Here is a 19540-nt window from a genome sequence, read left to right as displayed (position 1 = left end):
TACTTTTTAGTGTGATGAGGTTCAATCTCAGGCTAAGTGCTTGTCATGCCACCTAGATTTCTTGGTGACCAATATGATCTTGTTCTTTCTGTAGTTTATAAGAAATGCATGCACTTACAATAGCAAGGCATACAAATTAGCCAGTAAACAAAATAAACCCCAGTATGAGAAGACTGTCTGTGACAACCACACTAGGAGTGGGGGGTGGGAACCCTGTGATGAGGGAGGCTTGTTCCAAGTCACCTTGTCCCCTTCACTGCATGCCCTGGGAAGCCCGAGGCTGTTAAGTCCTACCGTGAGGGTAGGAGGAAGGGTGAAGATGGTGGTTATGGGAGGGAGTAGCCTGCAGTCTAACCCTCAAATATCTCCAGGGCAGCTTTCTGTGGTTAACAATGGAAGGCAAACAAGGGTGGCCCTAGGAAAAAACAATGAGGGTGTTTGTTCATGACAAGGCCTTTCTGAGTCCTCCCCTGCCTTGGACAGAATGGACCTGTGAGAGTTGTACCAAGAGGGGAGTGGTAAAGTCAGTTCCCTCGAGACACCAGGTGTGGGGAGATGGTAGAGGGAGGGTGAGGAGAACATGCCCAGTGTACATGGTGGGAGTGAAAAGGGTGGGACCTCAGCGTAGAAAAAACTCAATTAATAATGAGTAGAGGATTTTTTGGACTCACACACAGAAAAAGATGCCTAAGAACTACTTTGCTTCTTTGGGAAATGGGTTTCATTCAAGGGTTTCTCCCTGTAGAGCCGAGGGGGAGATGAGAGCCGTCTTTTAGCCCCACTTTTGGATTTCAGAGCAGAGGATGCCTTGGAGAGGGGATGCCCCTGATGCCTCTATGACAGGTCCCCAGGCTACAGAAAATTCTACCGCCTCAAGCAGCTTGCTTGGCACACCCAGTAGCTTTACATTAGAATCCTGGTTCCTTTGCTTAGCATGCCCATAACTTTACTATTAGAATCCTGTTTCCCCTCTCCTTAACTGCTGCCCCAAACTAGAGGAAATTGGCAGAAACCGGTTTAGGTGCCATGTTGACATTCAGGATAACCTTTTAGACCTCATGCATAGTAACTTTCTTGAATGAAGTTATACGTAAACCCCATTGTACCTGCACAGTATGACTGAGAATGTTGTTGATGTAACGTCTATGAACTCCCTACTTGTAAACCCCTTAAAAGTAACTTTCCCCTTCTCCCTAGCCAAGCAGTCTTGGTAGCAGCAGCCCAGACTGTTTCCTTTCCTTGCACAATGAATAAAGGTACTTTTCCACTCTCCCACCTTGGTCTCTCATTTATTGGCTGAGACGACTGGCACCGAGCAGAACCTGGGGTTTCTACCCGGCAACACTTCTGCTGGCCAGGGTGTGAAAGCTTTCTTCCCAGGAAACCTGGGGCAGGTTGCCTGGTTTGGCTGCTTTTTCCCCTTTAGGATCTCAGCCCAGGCCAACCTCTAGTTCTTTTCTCAGGCAGACTGGAGAACTTGTGGGAAAAGCCCTCCCCCCTATTCAGGCATGTCGAAACGCCTGTGTTCCCACCTTTACCCTGGGTCCCTAAACTTGAGGAACAATAAGTTTTGAAAATAATCCCAAAACAGCAAAAGTGGGTTAAATCCTTGAGACATTATGGAAGCAAGATTAACAAAGCTTGGATGTCACAAGACACACATCCACATTGCTAAGAAATGGAAAGTACCTTCCCCTGCCTTGAGCCCCAATTCTACAGGTACCAATGATTCTCCTACTGTCTTTCTTCCCTGTCCCTGAAACTCCAAATCACATCTGCAGTTACTTGTTTATATTTTCACACATGATGTTTCAGCTTTGGGGTTTGCCTGGTTGTATCTCCTTAGCCCGTTACAGAACCTGGGGTAGGGGATGGAAGATCATATGCAACTAAAATCATGTACATGGGCAACAGTGCTATGTGTGATTTGCTCATTCTATTTTTAAAGGACTGCACTTCTATAGTGTACTACATAAGATTCAAAAGGCACAAAGTTGTGCCAACTTTGTGTTCGAAGCACAAGTTGCTCAAACCTTGCTTCTATAAAAACTATACTTCTAATTTATAATTACCCGTTGCCATCCAGTCGATTCCAGTTCATAGTGAACCTATAGGACAAAGTAGAATTGCCCAATAGAGCTTCCAAGGAGCGGCTGGTGGATTTGAACTGCCAACCTTTTGGTTAGCAGCCTGAGCTCTTAACCACTATACCACCAGAGCAGTAATCTATAAATTAACTTTTGGAAGGCAAGTTATAAATAACAACCTGCCTCTAGGGGGAACTATGTGGTGGGAAAGAAAATGTCAAAATGCTTTTTTTTTTTTTTTTAATTTTTATTAAGCTTCAAGTGAACATTTACCATTCCAATCAGTCTGTCACATGTAGGTTTACATACATCTTACTCCCTTCTCCCACTTGCTCTCCCCCTATTGAGTCAGCCCTTACAGTCTCTCGTTTCGTGCCAATTTTGCCGTCTTCCCTCTCTCTCTATCTTCCCATCCCCCCTCCAGTCAAGAGTTGCCAACACACTCTCCCGAGTCCACCTGATTTAATTAGCTCACTCTTCATCAGCATCTCTCTCCCCCCCACTGACCAGTCCTTTTCTCAAAATGCTTTTGAACAATTAGAGGGCATCTGTTTTGTGTTGAGCTCTGTGACTGGTGCTGGGTTACAAGGACAAACAAGACAGACAAGCTCTTGCCCTCATAAAGCTTATATTCTAGAAGGGGAAAGAGATAATAAGTAAACAAACAAATACAATGATTCGTAGAAAGCAAACTAGGCTCCAAGATAGAAAATAAGTGGGAAGAGAGTGTGGAGAATTTACTTTAAACATGGTGGTCAAGGAAGGCCTGTCCAAAGTGGTAACATTTAAATTGAGACCTGAAAGTCCAGAAGGTGTAGCTCATTAAAGGGGTGAAGAATTACATTCCAGTAAAGGGAAGAGCACATATAAAGGTCCTGAGGCAGGAAATGGCTAGGCATTTAAAAATAATATTTATTTTATTTTTGGTGAAAATATAATACAGCAAAACAAACTCATTCAACAATTTCTACATGTACAATTCTGTGACAGTGGTTATATTCTTTATGTTGCATCATTCTTGCTATCTCTACCCAAGTTATTTCACCCCCATTAACTCAGACTCACTGCTGTCTGTACACAGGCACCCAGCTATCTTGCTTCAAGGTTTGGCTCCAGCACCTTCTCGCGCTGGTCTCCTGGCTCTGTTGCTGCTGGTTCCCTGCTGCTGCCGTTTCTGTCATTCAGTTTGAAAACCGCTTCCACATTTTAAGTACCTGTTAGAGCAGCACCCCACTCTCTAGGTGCCAAATTCTGTCTTAGTTATCTAGTGCTCGTATAAGAGAAATATCACAAGTAAATGGCTTTAAAAAAGAGAAATTCATTTTCTCACAGTCTAGTAGGTGACAAGTCCAAATTCAGGGCGTCAGCTTCAGAGGACGATTTTCTCTCTCTGTTGACTCTGGAGGAAGGTCTTTCTTGTCAATCTTCCCCTGGACTAGGAGCTTTTCTGTGCAGGAACCCCGGGTCTAAAGGATACGTTCTGCTCCCGGTGCTTCTTTCTTGGTGGTTTGAGGTCCCCGTGTCTCTCTGCTCACTTCTCTCTTATACCTCAAGACAAAACCCAATCTGGTAGATTGTCCTGCCTCACTAACACAACTGCTGTCCATCCTCCCTCATTAACATCATAGAGGCAGGATTTACAACATATAGAAAAATCACACAATACTGGAATCATGGTCCAGCCAAACTGATACACACATTTTTGGGGGAACGTAATTCAATCCATGACATTACTCAAGTTATTTCACCCCCATTAACTTAGATTCACTGCCCCCTACATTTCTCGTCTATGCTTTAGAGTTACTGTTGTCAGTTTGATCTCATATAGATAATTCTTTAAAAGAGCATAATGCACAAGGTACACATTTTTCATAATTGAATTGAACAGTTGTTCAATTAAAGATGATAGGTTCAGTTCAAGGCTTAAAGATTATCTCAGGGCAATAGATTTGAGGGTTCCTCCAGTTTCAGTGGGTCCAGTAAGTTTGGATTCCATAGGAATTTGAAATTAGGTTCTACATTTTTCCCCCTGTTTGATCAAGATCCATCTATTGAGTCCTTGATCAAAATCTTCAATAATAGTAGCTGGGCACCATCCATTTCTTCTGGTTTTGTGGCAAAGGAGGCAATTAGATCTACAGTCCAATTCCTTTTCTGATTCCTGGATCTCTTTCTTCTGCTGCTCCTCCAGGCTAATAGACACCAATTGTAGTATCTTGGGTGGCTACTCACAAGCTTTTAAGATCCCAGGCACTATTCACTGAATTAGGAGGTAGAAGAGAAACTCTAAAAACAATCCAATTGACTGGGTTGTTCCATGAAACCGTGACCCTAAGCACCAAGAAAATTAATCCCAGGAGGTATTTGGTTATACCTAAATAGTGTCAACAGCTGCACTTTTATTTTTTATTTTTGGTTTTGTTGTTTTATAAAATGACATATAACACAACATTTGTCATTTTGCCCTTTTTCTGGTGTACTGATTATCAGTACATCAGTCACGTTGTGTAACCACTGCCCTTAGTTGATGCCAATTTCCCCATCACCATAGATAAAAACTCACTACTTCCCAGAGACTGATTCCCTCTCTCCCTCCCCAGACTCGCCCCTAGTAACCATTAATAACCATTGGTCTCTACATATTTACCTCTTCTTGTTATTTTATATAAGTGAGATCATACAGTATTTGTCCTTTTGTGATTGGCTTATTTCACTCAGTATGATGTCTTTGCTTCACATACTGTGGACATGCTAACAGGAGGGACCGGTCCCTGGAGAAGGACATCACGCTTGGTAAAATAGAGGGTCAGCGAAAAAAGAAGAAGACCCTCAAAGAGATTGACACAGTGGCTACAACAACGGGCTCAAAAATAGCAGTGACTATACGGATGGCACAGGACCAGGTAGCATCTTGTTCTGTTTTGCATAGGGTCACTATGAGTCAGAGATGACTTGATGGCTCCTAACAAGAACAACAACTATGTCTTAGAGTGAGGTTCATCCATATTGTAGCATGTACCGGGGCTTGGCATTTCCCAGTACAAAAAGAAGCCAATGTAACCGGAATAGAGTGAGAAAAAGTGATAAGAGGCATGAACTGAGGCTGGAATGATAGGCGGTGTCACATTTGGGAAAGGCCTTGGTAAAGAATCAGAATTACATTACATATTTATGAGCGGTGACATCATCTCATTTATGGAGAATGGACTGGGTTAACAAGGCACGACTTATGGGGTAGTCTGATGAGTTCCTATTGCTTTTAGAGAGTCTTCTGAGGTTTGGGCGAGATTTCACAGAAGAATAAAGGTGGGAATAAAGGAGCCGGAGAAAAAGGAGGATATTAAAAATTGTTAAAATTGGACACAAACACTCTGGAAATTACATTACATCCACTTTTCTCAGAATATTATTTGGTTCTTGTCCATATTCTCCTAGACATTGTCTTCCTTGTAAAGGCTGTATACCATAAATGCAGTTCCAGGTGGCTGCTTCAGGGACTTGGAATTTGTCATCTGTGCTTAAGCAACACCCCAAGGGGATCTTACAACGTGTTGTCACATCTGTAATGTTTGGTCATCCCGTATAAAACCTCCTCCCAGCATGCATTTTATCTCAGGCCCGTGCATCCCTTGGCAAGGCTAATTTGGGTTCATCGGAATAGGGTGCAGGTGTGGGACACAGGTATGGAGCAAAGGACAAGAGGAAGGGCAGGCCTAGCTGTGTTGCATTCTACCACATTAAGACTCCAGCCTGCATCCCACCACATTCCATTCTTTATAACATTTCTTCTGGTCGAGAGAAACTTTGTGATTAAACACAACTTGCTGGAGTCTGTCTTTGCAGAATTTTTAAATGGAGAGAAAGATGAATTCAGTTTAATCATTTGTTGATTGTATTGTAGTTTTATGATACTTTTTATTAACTTTTGTTTTGTACTTCTTCAGTGTGAGAGATAAACATGCGATGGGCCGTAGGAGGGAAATGGCTTAGAGAAGCCACCACCAAACCCAGGTAAGACACTTAGAAAGAAAATTAACAGCAATCCAAAAGGAAAACAAAAGTTGAACAAATAGACTGAAGTCTTTGAAAGACAGTTGTGAAGCAGATCTTGAGATTCATTTTCCCTGTGATGATTGTGAATCATCATTTCAGCACAGCTCGTCTGATTTGCCCATCTATGAATGGGTAAGTGTCTACAAAGGGATATTCAACAGACCCATGTCCAGTAATGGTGAGCAAATTAATATAGCTGGCTAGTATTGGCAATTTGGTCTTTGGCTTCATGTTTTATTTTTTTGGCTTCACTAGGGGCTTTTAGGGGCTTTCAGCACAATTAAAGTTGATGATCTGAAAATCACACATGGAAATTGAAAAGAAACACAAGAAGAATTTCTCATTTGGCCGAATAACTCTGCCTTGATATACTGTCCCTTCTTAATAAAGACAATAGCCATCAATTAAATTAAAATGACCATTTGAGAAGAGTGAAAAGGGCAACATGGGGGAAAATCCATTCATAAACATCATTATGAATGTATACACTTGTGTCTTTTCTAACTTTCCTCCTACCAATACTCTACTATTCAAACAGGAAAGGAGATAGGAAAACAAAGTAACATCTATTGTAAAGTAGTAAACTATTGCTTTTGCTGCTCATTTACTACCCTTCAAATACTCCCACCCATCCAACTGCTGGGCTGCTGGGTTATCAGCTCTAGCAGGCCACAGGTGATTAGCGGGGTTCATCAGAATTCCGAAGGGCACAAATAGCAATATAAATGTAATAGAATTGTACTTGGTGCTACCCAGATCAGATGCACTGCCACCTTAACTTACTTTGGATGATGTGATCAGGCTGTTCAGTTTCCCGTACACTAGCTCAGACTTGTCTCTACCCTACGTAGTGTGTTTCAATTTTATGCTCGTTATTGCAAAGGGGAGGAAAAAACATGGTCTTTCCAGATTTTGACAATAGCGCAAAGGGTGAATTGTCCTGTCTCCTTGTCTCAAGAAACCATAGAGGGACACTGTTTTAGTCAATTAGTGCTGCTATAACAGAAATATCACAAGCGAATGGCTTTAACAAACAGAAATTTATTTTCTCACAGTTTAGGAGGCCAGAAGTCTTAAGCTCGGGGTGCTGGTTCTAGGGGAAGGCTTTCTTTCTCTATGCCAGCTCTGGAGGAAGGTCCTTATCTCTTCTGAGCTTCTGTTCCTGGACAATCTTCATGTGGCTTGGCAGCTCTCTTCCCCCATCTCTGCTTCTCTTGTTCACTTGTTTAATCTCTTTTATTTCTCAAAAGAGATTGACTCAAGATACACCCTACACTAATCCTTCCTCATTAACAAAGGCAACCTATTCCCAAATGGGATTTTAACCACAGGCACAGAGATTAGGATTTACAACACATATTTTGGGGGTACATAATTCAATCTGTAACATTCTACCCTTTGGCCCTCCAAATTTATGTCCTTGCCACATACAAAACACATTTATCCCATTACGTCATCGCAAAAGTCTTAGATCAACGCCAAGCCCAAATCTCATCTTCTGAAGCGTGTAAATCAAATATGGGAGAAAATTTGAGCATATTCCATCCTAGGGTAAAATTCCTCTACATCTGTGAACCTGTGAAATCTAGATTAGAAGTTACCTGCTTCCAAAGCACAATGGTAGAACAGGCACAATGTAGACATTTCCATTATAAACGGGAGAAATTTGAGGGAAAGAAGGAATAACGCATACCAAACAACTCCAAAATCCAGCAAAACAACTTACATTAGCTCTCAAGGCCTGAAAATAATCCTCTGTTCTCTGAGACCATCTGGGCAATGGTCTTGCCCTCCAGACTCTAGGTGTTGGCTGTGCCCTCTGGATTCTGGGTGGAGGCTGCTCAGCCCTGGGCTTCAGTTCCACCTACCAGACCTACTGGGGTGACAACTCTGCTCCCTTGGCTTTGGGCAGCCCCATTCTCCTAGTCCATCTGAGTGGTGACTCCACCCCTTCAGCCTTGGTGGGCCCCATTCTTCTGCCCCTTGGGCTTGGCAGTCTGGCCCCCTCAGCTTTGGGTGGTAGCCATATCCCCCTGGCACACATTAATGGCAGCCCCACTCCAGAACCAAGTTGGCAAAGATCTGACTCTTTGAAACCTAGGAGGCTATGGTCCCACCCTTTGAGATCCAGGAGACCATGGCCCACATTTGAAACCAAGAAGGTCCTGCTTCTGATGCTCCTTCCAACAGTTTTGCTGATCTTCAAGCTGCTCCAGGGATGGACCTTTTCTTTTCTTAGAGGACAACAGATATAGTTCCTTTGGCCTCTTTCCTGCCTGTAGAATTCCAAGAGGCAGACAGTGCTCTTTCCTTTTCCTCTGTTCCCTTCAGTCTAAGCTGATAGAGTTTTTGCTGTGGTATTTGGTTAGATCCATCAGTCACAGGCTGGATCTCTTTAACAAAAGATTGTGTAGTCATGTCCTTGGTGAACATTCTAAGACATCTGTCCTTAGTTTGTACAACAGAATTTTCCAAATCTTTAAGTTCTGTTTTCATTTTGCACAGTTCATTTTTAAGTCCATCTCTTTCCTCTCATATATTACTACAAGCAGCAAGAAGAAATCACACGGCCCCTTTAAATTTTTGCTTAGAAATCTTTCCAGCCAGATATCCAAGTTCATCATTTACAAGTTCTACCTTCCACCAAACATCTGAACATAATTCAGACAAGTCCTTTGCAACTGCATGAAAAGCATCGCTCTTCCTCCATTGTTCGATCCCATGTTCATCATTCTCTTTTAAAGCCTCACCAAAAGCACATTTAACAGCCACATTTCTAGCAACATATGTATTGCTTCACCATGTGTATTCTCTAAGACAATTGAGACTTTCTCTACAGCTCTCCTGACTTCCTCAAGCCCTTCCTAGAATTTCCTTTGATGTCCATAATTCTACCAACAGTCTCTTCAAGAAAATCTAGGCTCGCCTTAGGCACCTTAAAACTCTTCTAACCTCCATCCATTGCCCAATTCCAAAACTACTTCCATGTTTTCGGTATCTGCTACAGCAGCACCCCCACTTCTCAGTATCAAATCCTATCTTGGTTATCTAGTGCAGCTATAAGAGAAATACCAAAAGTGGGTGGTTTTAAGAAACACAAACTTATTTTCTCACTTTTTAGGAGGCTAGAAGTCCAAATTCAGGTTGCTGGCTCTAGGGGAAGGCTTTCTGTCTCTGCCAGCTCTGGAAGAAGGTCCTTATCTCTTCTGAGTTTCTGCTTCTGGGAAATTTTTAGATAGAGAGAAGGCTTGGCATCTCTCTTTCCCCATCTCTGCTTCTCTCACTTACTTTCTAAATCTCTTTCGTATGTCAAAAGAAATTGACTCAAGATACACCCTACAGTAATCCTGCCTTACTAACATAACGAAGACAACCTATTCCCCAGTGGGATTATAACCACAGGCGTGCCAAAAAAAACAAATCTTTTTCTGTTGAGTCTATTCCAACTCACAGCGACCCTGTAAGACAGAGTAGAACTGTCCCATAGGGTTTCCAAGCAGTGGCCAGTGAATTTGAACTGCTGACCTTTTGGTTAGCAGCTGTCTCTCTCAACCACTGCCACCACCAGGGCTCCAACAACAGGCATAGAGGTTAGGATTTACAACACATAGTTTTAGGGATGTTATGTGATCCAAAACAGACACATAGAATCCATCTCAAATGCATTAGTCCTATAAAATCAAATTTTGTTAGGAAAGCCAGCAGAGTAGTGATCTTCCAAGGCAACCATTAAAAACCTTTATCTCCATTATTTAGGAAAATGCTGTAAGGCTGCAGGATAACTCTATCCACCTTCCACTTCCCTCCCCACATTAAACTTTTAAATACAAATGTGCAAACATTACCAGCATATTTTGAAAAGTGCTGAAAATCCTAACTTGAGATTATAACCATCAGTCCTTCTTAAACCTTTAAAGATTTAACTCTGAGAAATGGAATTATATGGGAAAAACATATTGTTTCCTCCTCAAAATCTGAGTGTGTGGCAGAGAGGGCCAGCTGGCAACCATTTGAGTTTCCCTTCTGTAGTGTGCATTTGTTGCTAGGAAGTGGCCGACCAGTCAAAGAATCTAATTCTGAGCCCCCTGGCATCTAGGTGGGGCCTCATGACTACTTCTTCCCTTGTAAAGAGAGCATAAGTGCTGTGCGTGCCTTCATCTCCCATCTGCCAGATGGAGACAAAGGACTGGGGGCCCCAAGGGATGATGGAACCACAAGATAAAGGAAGCCTGTGTCCCTAAGTCTCCATATGGAAGGTTGCCTGCAGGACAGCCACCTTGACCTTTAAATGAAGAAAAAAAATTTGTGTGTTGCACTAAAGCAGTTAGATTTGGGGGGGCTTATATATAGGGTCACTATGAGTCAGAACTGACTCAAGGACACCTAACAACAGCAGCATGTATTAGCTAGTGTTAACATATAAGACATTGGTGATTCAGTGGTAGAATTCCCACCTTCCATATGGGACAACCCTTCTGTCAGTGGTTGTTTGCGTATTGCTATGATGCCGAATGGGTTTCGGTGGAACTTCCAGACTAAGATGAATTAGGAATAAAAGCCTGGCAATCTACTTCCAGAAATCAGCCAGTGAAAACCCTAAGGATCACAACGGTCCTGTCATGAGGATAGTGCAGGACTGGGGAGCTTTTGTTCTATTGTGCATGAGTTGAAACCCACTCAATGGCAGCAAACAAGTGTTAACCTACTTTAACTAACAGGGTAGAAAGCAGAACCTTTAAAGGCAGATACAAATTAGTAAATATAGTTCACTAGTTTATGGTTTATAACTTTGATTTCTCTTCTTAGTTCTTTGGTGTATCCAGTAAAACTCAGACTACATTACCTAAAAAAAAAAACCCATTGCCGTCGAGTTGAATCTAACTCATAGCGACACTATAGGACAGAATAGAACTGTCTCGTAGGGTTTCCAAGGAGTGGCTGGTGGATTCAAACAGCTGACTTTTTGTTGGCAGCTGTAGCTCTTAACCACTGCACCATCAGAGCTCTGATTACATTACCTAGAGCTCCAAATTCTAGTGGAATACATTCTGGGACTAATATGGAGGAGAACATTTTTTTGCCCTAGAATAACTGTCTTTTTTAAGAGCAACAGATTGAGTAGAACATGTTTGTTTTCTTTTCCTCTTTAAAAATGCTTTTTACTGTGATTTAAGTGAAAGTTTACAGAGCAAATTAGTTTTCCATTTAATAGTTTGCACATTAACACTTTGTTTCATGACATTGGTTGGATTTCCCCCAATGTGTCAGGACTCTTCCCATTTCTGCCCTGTGTTCCCTGTTTCCTTTTGTCTGGATTTTCTAACTCCCTCTTGCCTTCTTATCTTTGGTTTTGAGCAAATGTTGTCTTTTTGATTTTGTATGACTGATTGTTCTAAGGAACACATTCTTCTTGGGTGTTATTGCTTATTTTATGGGCCTGTCTAATGTTTGGCTGGAAGGTGTTCTCCAGGAATGGCTTCCTGGTCATAAGGGTGTCTTAGGGCCATAGTCTCAGGGGTTCCTCCAGTCTCTATCAGATCAGTAAGTCTGGTCCTTTTTTTGAATTTGATTTTTCATTCTACATTTTTCTCTCACTCTGTCAGGAAACCTCTGATGTGATCCCAGTCAGAGTGGTCGGCAGTGGTAGTGGTAGTTCCTCTGGTTTCGGGGTTGTGTAGGCTTGGTTCATGTCATCCATTAGTCCTTTGGGCTAATTGCTCCCTTGAGTCTTTGGTGTTCTTCACTCTCCTTTTCTCCAGAAGGGAAGAGACCAATGGTTATATCTTAGATGGCTACTATCTTTTAAGACCACAGACGCTATTCGCCAAAGTAGGATGCAGAACATTGTCTTTATGAACTACGTTGCGTCAATTGATATAGATGTCCCCTGAGTCTATAGTCCTTCACCCTAGAGCCTAGGAACTTTGTCCTACAAGGTGTTTGGTTATATCTAAGAAGTTTCTGTGACTGTGCCCCTTGTGTGCTCTATGTCTGTATTAATATATATGCAGCACCTATAATTATGTATGCAGAAATATCCACCACCAAACCTACATTTGCAAGTGGGTGTGCTCCCTTACACCCTTCCACACCTCTTTAGCATACCTATATACCTATGTACCCCCTCATAGATTATTGTTTGTTAATGCTTTCATTGCACGATTGTCTATGTTATGGTAATTACCATGGTTACCGTTTATTCTCGCATTCCTCTCAGTGTCTTCCTTTGCCTTGGTCATGTTCTGCAGACTTCCCGCATATTATGTACGGCCTTTCCCTTCACCAGTATTAGCACCTGTCTTTTCCTTCCTCCCCTTACCATCCCTGGTAACCATCAAAGAAAAAAATTTTTTTTTTCTGTATGTAAACCTTTTCTTGTGTGTGTATGTTTCTTTATAATAGTGGTTTCCTACAATATTTGTTCTTTTGTGGTTGACTTATTTCACTGAGCATAATGTCCTCCAAATTCATCCATGTTATGAGATGTTTTGCAGATTCATTTTTATTCTTTATCATTGTGTAATATTCAATTGTGTGTATGTACCACAGTTTGTTTATCCATTCATCCATTGATGGGCACTTAGGTTGTTTCCATTTTTTGCTGTCCTGAATTATGCTGCAATGAACATGGGTGTGAATATGTCTGTTCTTGTCATGGCTCTCATTTCTTTAGGGCATATACTTAGGAGTGGGATTACTGGGTCATATGGTATTTCTATTTCTAGCTTTTAAGGAATTGCCATACGGTTTTCCATAGTGTCATGCTTGTTTCCTTGCTAAAGACACCACTGCCTTTAGGAAACAAATGGAAACCATATGTAGTACAACCAAGAACCTGAAAGTTATAAACACAGCAACCTTGCAAAACGGTTATGTTCAGAAGAACTGATATGCTGCATTACCTTTAACATCTGTAGTCTCTTGGGTACCAGCTCGGTAGAGTGGAGGATTATAGGCGGAGCTGTTTGGCAATGACATCCTGAAGAAATAAGTAGAAGAAACAAGTTATAAGTTTATGGGTTTATAAATTACACCTCACCTATGGACTTAGAGGAATTTTCACTCATCTTTTCATCTCATTTTTTAAGCTTTTGCTTTTTCTCTTTCCTTCTCTTCACACCCTTCCATAACTCCACACTCTCATTAAATCAATCCTGGTTCAACATTCTCATTCTATCTTTAGTGATTTGTTCACTCTCTGATTTGTTGTAAAATTTTCCACATATGTGCATGAAAGGCTCAAGCATTAAAGTTCGTAATTGTTTTAACAGACTTGTGAATGTTTCTCTAGAGAGTTCTTTTCAAAATAAGATAAGTGCTGTGAAAGGAACAAGGAGCCCTGGTAGCGCAAAGGTTAAGTACTCAGCTGCTAACTTATGAAAAGTTGGCAGTTCAAACCCACCAGTGTCCTCACAGGTGAAAAGACTTAGCAATCTGCTCCCGTAAAGATTTCAGCCTAGGGGTGGCTGTGAATCAGAATCAACTTGACGGCGCACAACTACAGCAACATGAAAGGAACAGGAAAAATTAATCAATTAACTCACCTGTGGGTATTTATTTTAAAATGCAGATTTCTAAGTCCAACATTCAGTAATTATTTCTCAATAGGTTTGGAGTAGGTGATTCTGATATAGGTAGTGGGCCAGTTTCCTGGTTTTATGGGATCATTTCCTTGCCTCTCTTTATATTGTTGTCACCTAAGCAGAAATGTCCAAATACTATAGTTTGGTTTGGGCTTTTAAAAAATATATATTAAAATATATATATATAGATGGAATTATATGGAATATACTGTCTCTGACTCAAAACATTCAACACTGTTTGTGACATTAATGGGTGTAACCATAGTTTGTTCATATTCATTGCTATATAGTATTCCATTGCATGAATATAGATTTTCTATCCATTCTACTGTAGATGAAAAGTATTCTACATTTGGTTTTCAGTTTTTTTGTCTATTGTGAAAAATGCTGTTATGTACATTCTTGTACATGTCTCTTGGTGCACAGGTGAACATGCTTTTCAGTTGGACATACACTTGGAAGCAAAATTGCTAAGTCAGGGTATGTACAGCATCAACTTTAAAAGATAAGGCCAAATTGTTGTCCTATGAATATGAGATCTCATTGTTCCACATTCTCACCAACACTTAGTATTTATAGTCTTTTTAATTTTAACTTCTCTAGGAGGGTGTGGAGGGTTAGCTCATTGTAGCTTTAACTTACATTTCCTGACTACTAACGGGGTTGATCACTCTTTTGAATAGCTATTGGCTGTTTGGATATCTTGGTTTATTGGGCGTCGTATTAAAGTCTTTCCCATTTTTTTAGTGGGTTGTCTTTTTCAGGGAAACCCTGGTGGCGTAGTGGTTAAGTGCTATCGCTGCTAACCGACAGGTGCTCCTTGGAAGCTCTATGGGGCAGTTCTACTCTGCCCTATAGGGTCGCTATGAGTTGGAATCGACTCGATGGCAGCGGGTTTGGTCTTTTTCATATTAATTTTTAGGAATTCTTCATATTTCTCATAGACAAAAGGCCTTTGTTAGTCACTGAGTTGGAAGTACCTTCTTCCTCTCTGTGGCTTGTCTTTACATTCTCTTATCGGTGTACTTCGTTGAACAGAACTGCTGCACTTAATTTTAAGGTAGTCCAATCTATTTTCTATTGCTGTGGATTGAATTGTGTCCCCCAAAAATACGTGTCGTAAATCCTACCCCCTGTATCTTCAGAAAGGAGCCCTGGTGGCACAGTGGTTAAAGTGATCAACTACTAACCAAAAGGTCAGTGATCTGAAACCACCATAGGTTCTGCAGGAGAAAGATGTGGCAGTCTACTTCTGTAGGGATTTACAGCCTTGGAAACCCTATGGGGTCACCATGGGTCCGAATCAACATGAAAGCAGTGAGTTTGGTATATCAGTGGATGTAATCCCTTTTGGAATAGGGTTTTCTTGATATATTAATAAGGCTATATCAGTGTAGGGTGTGTCTTAAACCAATCATGTCTGAGATACAAAAAGAGCAGATTAGACACAAAAGCAAGGAAGCACACATGGGGAACGGTAGGCACAGATGGGGGATGGTAGATGTCACGCCACATGAAGATTGGCAAGGAATCAAGGAACAGAAAAGGAAAAGAGACATGGACCTTCCCCAGTGCCAACAGTGAGAGAAAGCTTTCCTCTAGAGCTGATGCCCTGAATTCAGACCTCTAGCCACCTAAATTGTGAGAAAACAAATTTTTATTCATTAAAGCCACCCACTCGTAGTATTTCTGTTATAGCAGCACTAGATAACTAGGGCATCTATCTTTTTCTTTGTAGGTAGTGCTTTTTACATTCTATTAAAGAAATCATTGCCAACTTCAAAATCATCAAGATATTATCTATGTTACTATCTAATAGTTTATTTTGCCTTTTACACTTAGGTCTTTAATTAGGAATTAATCTACCTGGAATTGAAAACACAGCTTTTCTCTGCTGCTTAGTCAGCTTTGTCATAAGCCGTCTATATATGTATGGGTCTGTTTCTGGGCTCTTTATTCTGTTCCATGGGTTTATTTGCCTATCTTTTTTCCATAACACCACCTTTAGTTGCTGAGGCTTTATAATAAGCCTTGTTATCTTGTCATATATAATAAGTCTTTGTTTTTTTTGAGTGTGTTGACTCTTTTGCGGTCTTCTGAATTCCATATGAATTTTAGAATAATTTTGTCAAGTTCCACGAAGACACCTATTGGAATCTTGATTGGGAGTGAATTGAATATAGAAATAAGTTTGGGAGAACTAACATTTTTGCAATAATCTTCCAATCCATGAACATGGTTTGTTGTTGTTGTTAAATGCTGTTGAGTCAATTCCAACTCATAGTGACCCTGTGTATAACAGAATGAATTGTTGCTCGGTTTTGTGCCATCTTCACAATTATTGCTATGTTTGAGCCCATTGCTGCAGCCTCTGTGTATTTATCTTGTTGAAGGTCTTCTTCTTTTTTGCTTTTTACCAAACTTGATGCCCTTCTCCAAGGATTGGTCCTTCCTGATAATAGGTCCGTAGTAGGTGAGATGAAGTTTTACCATCCTTGCTTCTAAGGAGCATTCTGGTTGTACTTCTTCCAAGACAGATTTGTTCATTCTTTCAGCAGTCTATGGTATAGTCAATATCCTTCACAAACATGATAACATGGTTTATCTCTCCATTTACTTAGATCTGCTTTGTTTTTTTCACTGATATTTTATAGTTTTCTGTGTGATTTTGTACATCTTTTATTATACTTATTCCTAGAGATGACATATTTTAACAACGTGGTAAGTAGCATTTTTTTTATGGGTTACAAGTAAACACTAATTTTCTTATATATTTACTATTTTAAACATTCATGAACATTTTATATCATGCTATATTTACATTTTCCGTTATTATAAAAAGTTTCTATTTTTTCACCAGTATTACTTTTCTATTGGTGCTGTAACAAACTTGCTGTTGTTGTGACAGCTGCCATCAAGTTGGGCCCTGACCCATGGCTACTGCATGCACAAGGGGACAAAATGCTGCCCGATCCTGTGCCATCCCCATGATAATTGTGGATCAAACCATTGTAACCTACAAGGTTTTCACAGATTTATTTTCAGAAGTAGACTGGTAGGCTTCTCTTCCTAGTCCATCTGAATCTAGAAGCTCTGCTGAAACCTGTTCAGCATCAGAGCAACACACAAGCCTCCCATAACACATCGGTGGTGGCTGTGCTTGAGGTGCATTGGCTGGAAATTGAACCCAGGTCTCCCACAAGGAAGGTGAGGATTCTACCACCGAACCACCAACGCCCCCATGTAACAAACTAACACTCCCTGTTTATCCTGTGAGGAGTCCTGGTGGTGTAGTGGTTAAGTGCTCCGCTGCTAACCAAAAGATCGGCGGTTCAAACCCACCAGCCATTCTGCAGGAAAACGATGTGGCAGTCTGCTGTCTTTAAGATTACAGCCTTGGAAGGAAGCCCTATAGGGCTGTCCTACTCTGTCCTGTAGGGTCACTATGAGTTGGAATCGATGGCAATGGGTTTGGGTTTATTTTGGTATTTATCCTGCGACTTCTAGTTAGCCCTAACACAGTGTTGCTACATTTGAGAAGCATGACTCAACATGCTGTTCGTTTTTTGCTCAGAATTTGTCTAAGTACCAATTCAGAAAGGAAAATCCTTGCTTTTTGAATAGTATGGAATTATCCTGAAAGATCCAGTCATCTTATCACAGCTTTTCATCTTTCTTGGGTTTGTATTTCTCCTGATTGACAATGAGGCCCCTTCGAGGAGTCCAAGGTTAAGATGGGGAAGCAAGGCTTGCCCTAGGATGTAATGGAAACTAGAGAACAAAACCATAACGTCCAGTGCCTCCTGAAAGAGTGACGGATAGAAGCTCCTGAAGCAACAACAGGTTTGGTATTAGGCGCCATGTTTCTCTGTCTTTCAAAGCAATGTTTCCCAATGTTTTCTGATCATAAGAATCACCTGGAGCACTTGTTAAACATACAGACACATCAATGCCTCCTAATCAGACTTTCTGAGAAGAGAGGTTTGAGAATCTTAATTTTTAGCAAGAACTGATAATTTTCGTAATCAAACAAGTGTAGCAACCATTGCTCTTAAGGACCATCCGATCTGGCTCCATCAAGCCTCACTTCCCAATGCATCTCAGTCACTGCCAGAAGACCAGGCAGGCCTTCCCAGGCATTAATATTCTCCATAATAATCCTCACATTGATCTCATCAACCTCTTGGCCCAACCCCCCAAGGTCTCTTCTCCTCTCAACTCATCCACTGTTCCATTTGGAACTTCCAGTTTTATCCAAAAACTCCTCTACATCACCAGCTCTCATTCCTATCCCCTTTGGAAACTTACTATTTCCTCTTGCTCTAAGGGAACCAGCTGTCCCTTGAGAGCACAGCCTTCTCTGAAACTCTCTCAGCAAAGGCCTCTGTTTTTCCTCACACCGCTCACAGCACAGGACCTGGAGACTCCTCGTTTCTGCTTCCAGACCATTTCTCTTCCCTTCAGCAAAATTCACTTCTTTTTTTTGGAGATTATGCTATCAAGATATACCACTGAGTATGTAGTAGGTGTTCAATAAATATTTGACTGTCATATGCCAAGTGTTTGTTTCCCTTTTTCTAACTCTCACCAGGCCCTTCTTTTGTCTTCCTTTCCAACTTGGCAATCTTTATAATCACTCCATTGAAAATCCCTTCAGCTTCCTTACTCCTCACTCTCTCCTTCACCCTAGCCTGTAAAAACCCAAAGGGAGTTAACTCTGACAATCTCTCTTCTTTGTGCCTTTCTCCATACAGCTGAATATTGTTGGAGAAAAATTCCACATGAGGCTGTCAAGTACTGATTATAAATCTCAGATGGGCTCCCAACACCGTCAAGTAATCCTACTATATTTCCCAAATAAGGTGGCTTTCTCATTCTCAACTCTCTCTGGGTTCTTCACTCTTCAATCCTCCCGTACCAATTCAGACCCCATTCCCCACAAAAAATGACTTTAAAAAAAAAAAGAAACCACCATACAGGAAAGCTCATTCTCCTGTAAGCAGATGAACTAAACTACCTATATCTGCACTCATTTTTTCCGCCTTCTCTCTTGTTACAACAACCTGCATCGTTAATTTCTCTCTCTGCTGGATCATTCCCATCAACTAACTATGGTGTGCCAATAAGTATCATCTTGCAAACAAAAGAAAACAACAACAAGCAAAAACAAACAACACAGAACGAAACCTCCTTGACTCTTCTCCCAAAGTTGTCACAGGCCTTTTATTCTTTCCCACCTGCTGTTCACACTTCAATTTATTCCAGTGATTGTGCCCATCTGTCCACCAAACTGCTTCCACAAAAGTCACCAATTATCTCCATGCTCCCACATCTATTGGATATATTTCTGTCCTCATTTACTCCTTCTCTCAACCCAGTTGGCTACCTCTTCCTTCTGGACACATATTTCTCCATTGTACCTTCTTCTGATTTTATCCCTGTATTACTGGCCACTCTCTTTTGTTTTTTAACTTTTCCTTTGTCCAATCTCTAAAGGTTGGAATTCCTCAGGGTTCTGTCCAGGTCTCTCTTTTCTATTTCATGTCTTTCTTTTGGTGATCTCATCCAGTTCCATAACTTTAAAAATCATCCCTAAACTAACAATTCAGAAAATGTATCTCTAAACTAGATAATCCCTTTGAAGTTCCAGATTTATTTGGTTGCTTGCTTCAATAAAATTCAACTGATATATATGTTAACTTTCTGTGGTAATTCTAAAATGGGAGATTCATATACAATTATTTTTCAGATCCTGAACTCACTGCCAAGAATGACTTGCCTGAGAATTCTTGAGTTCACAATAGCCCTTCTCCTATT

The 19540-nt window shown here is 41.0% G+C and overlaps 1 protein-coding gene across 1 annotated transcript in view; it reads right to left on the bottom strand.

Annotated features, from left to right (window-relative positions):
• Window positions 1-19540, bottom strand: part of C13H4orf51 (chromosome 13 C4orf51 homolog) — a 44937-nt gene that overhangs the window by 12210 nt on the left and 13187 nt on the right. The window contains exon 2 of the mRNA XM_023557101.2: window positions 13043-13119. Coding sequence (XP_023412869.1) covers window positions 13043-13119 — 77 coding nt within the window. The remainder of the gene's footprint in view (window positions 1-13042; window positions 13120-19540) is intronic.

Source organism: Loxodonta africana, chromosome 13 (genome assembly GCF_030014295.1).
Source record: "Loxodonta africana isolate mLoxAfr1 chromosome 13, mLoxAfr1.hap2, whole genome shotgun sequence".
NCBI classification, from domain to species: domain Eukaryota; kingdom Metazoa; phylum Chordata; class Mammalia; order Proboscidea; family Elephantidae; genus Loxodonta; species Loxodonta africana.
The sequence above is the reverse complement of the archived record's forward strand: the minus strand, read 5'-3'. Positions and strand labels throughout refer to the sequence as shown.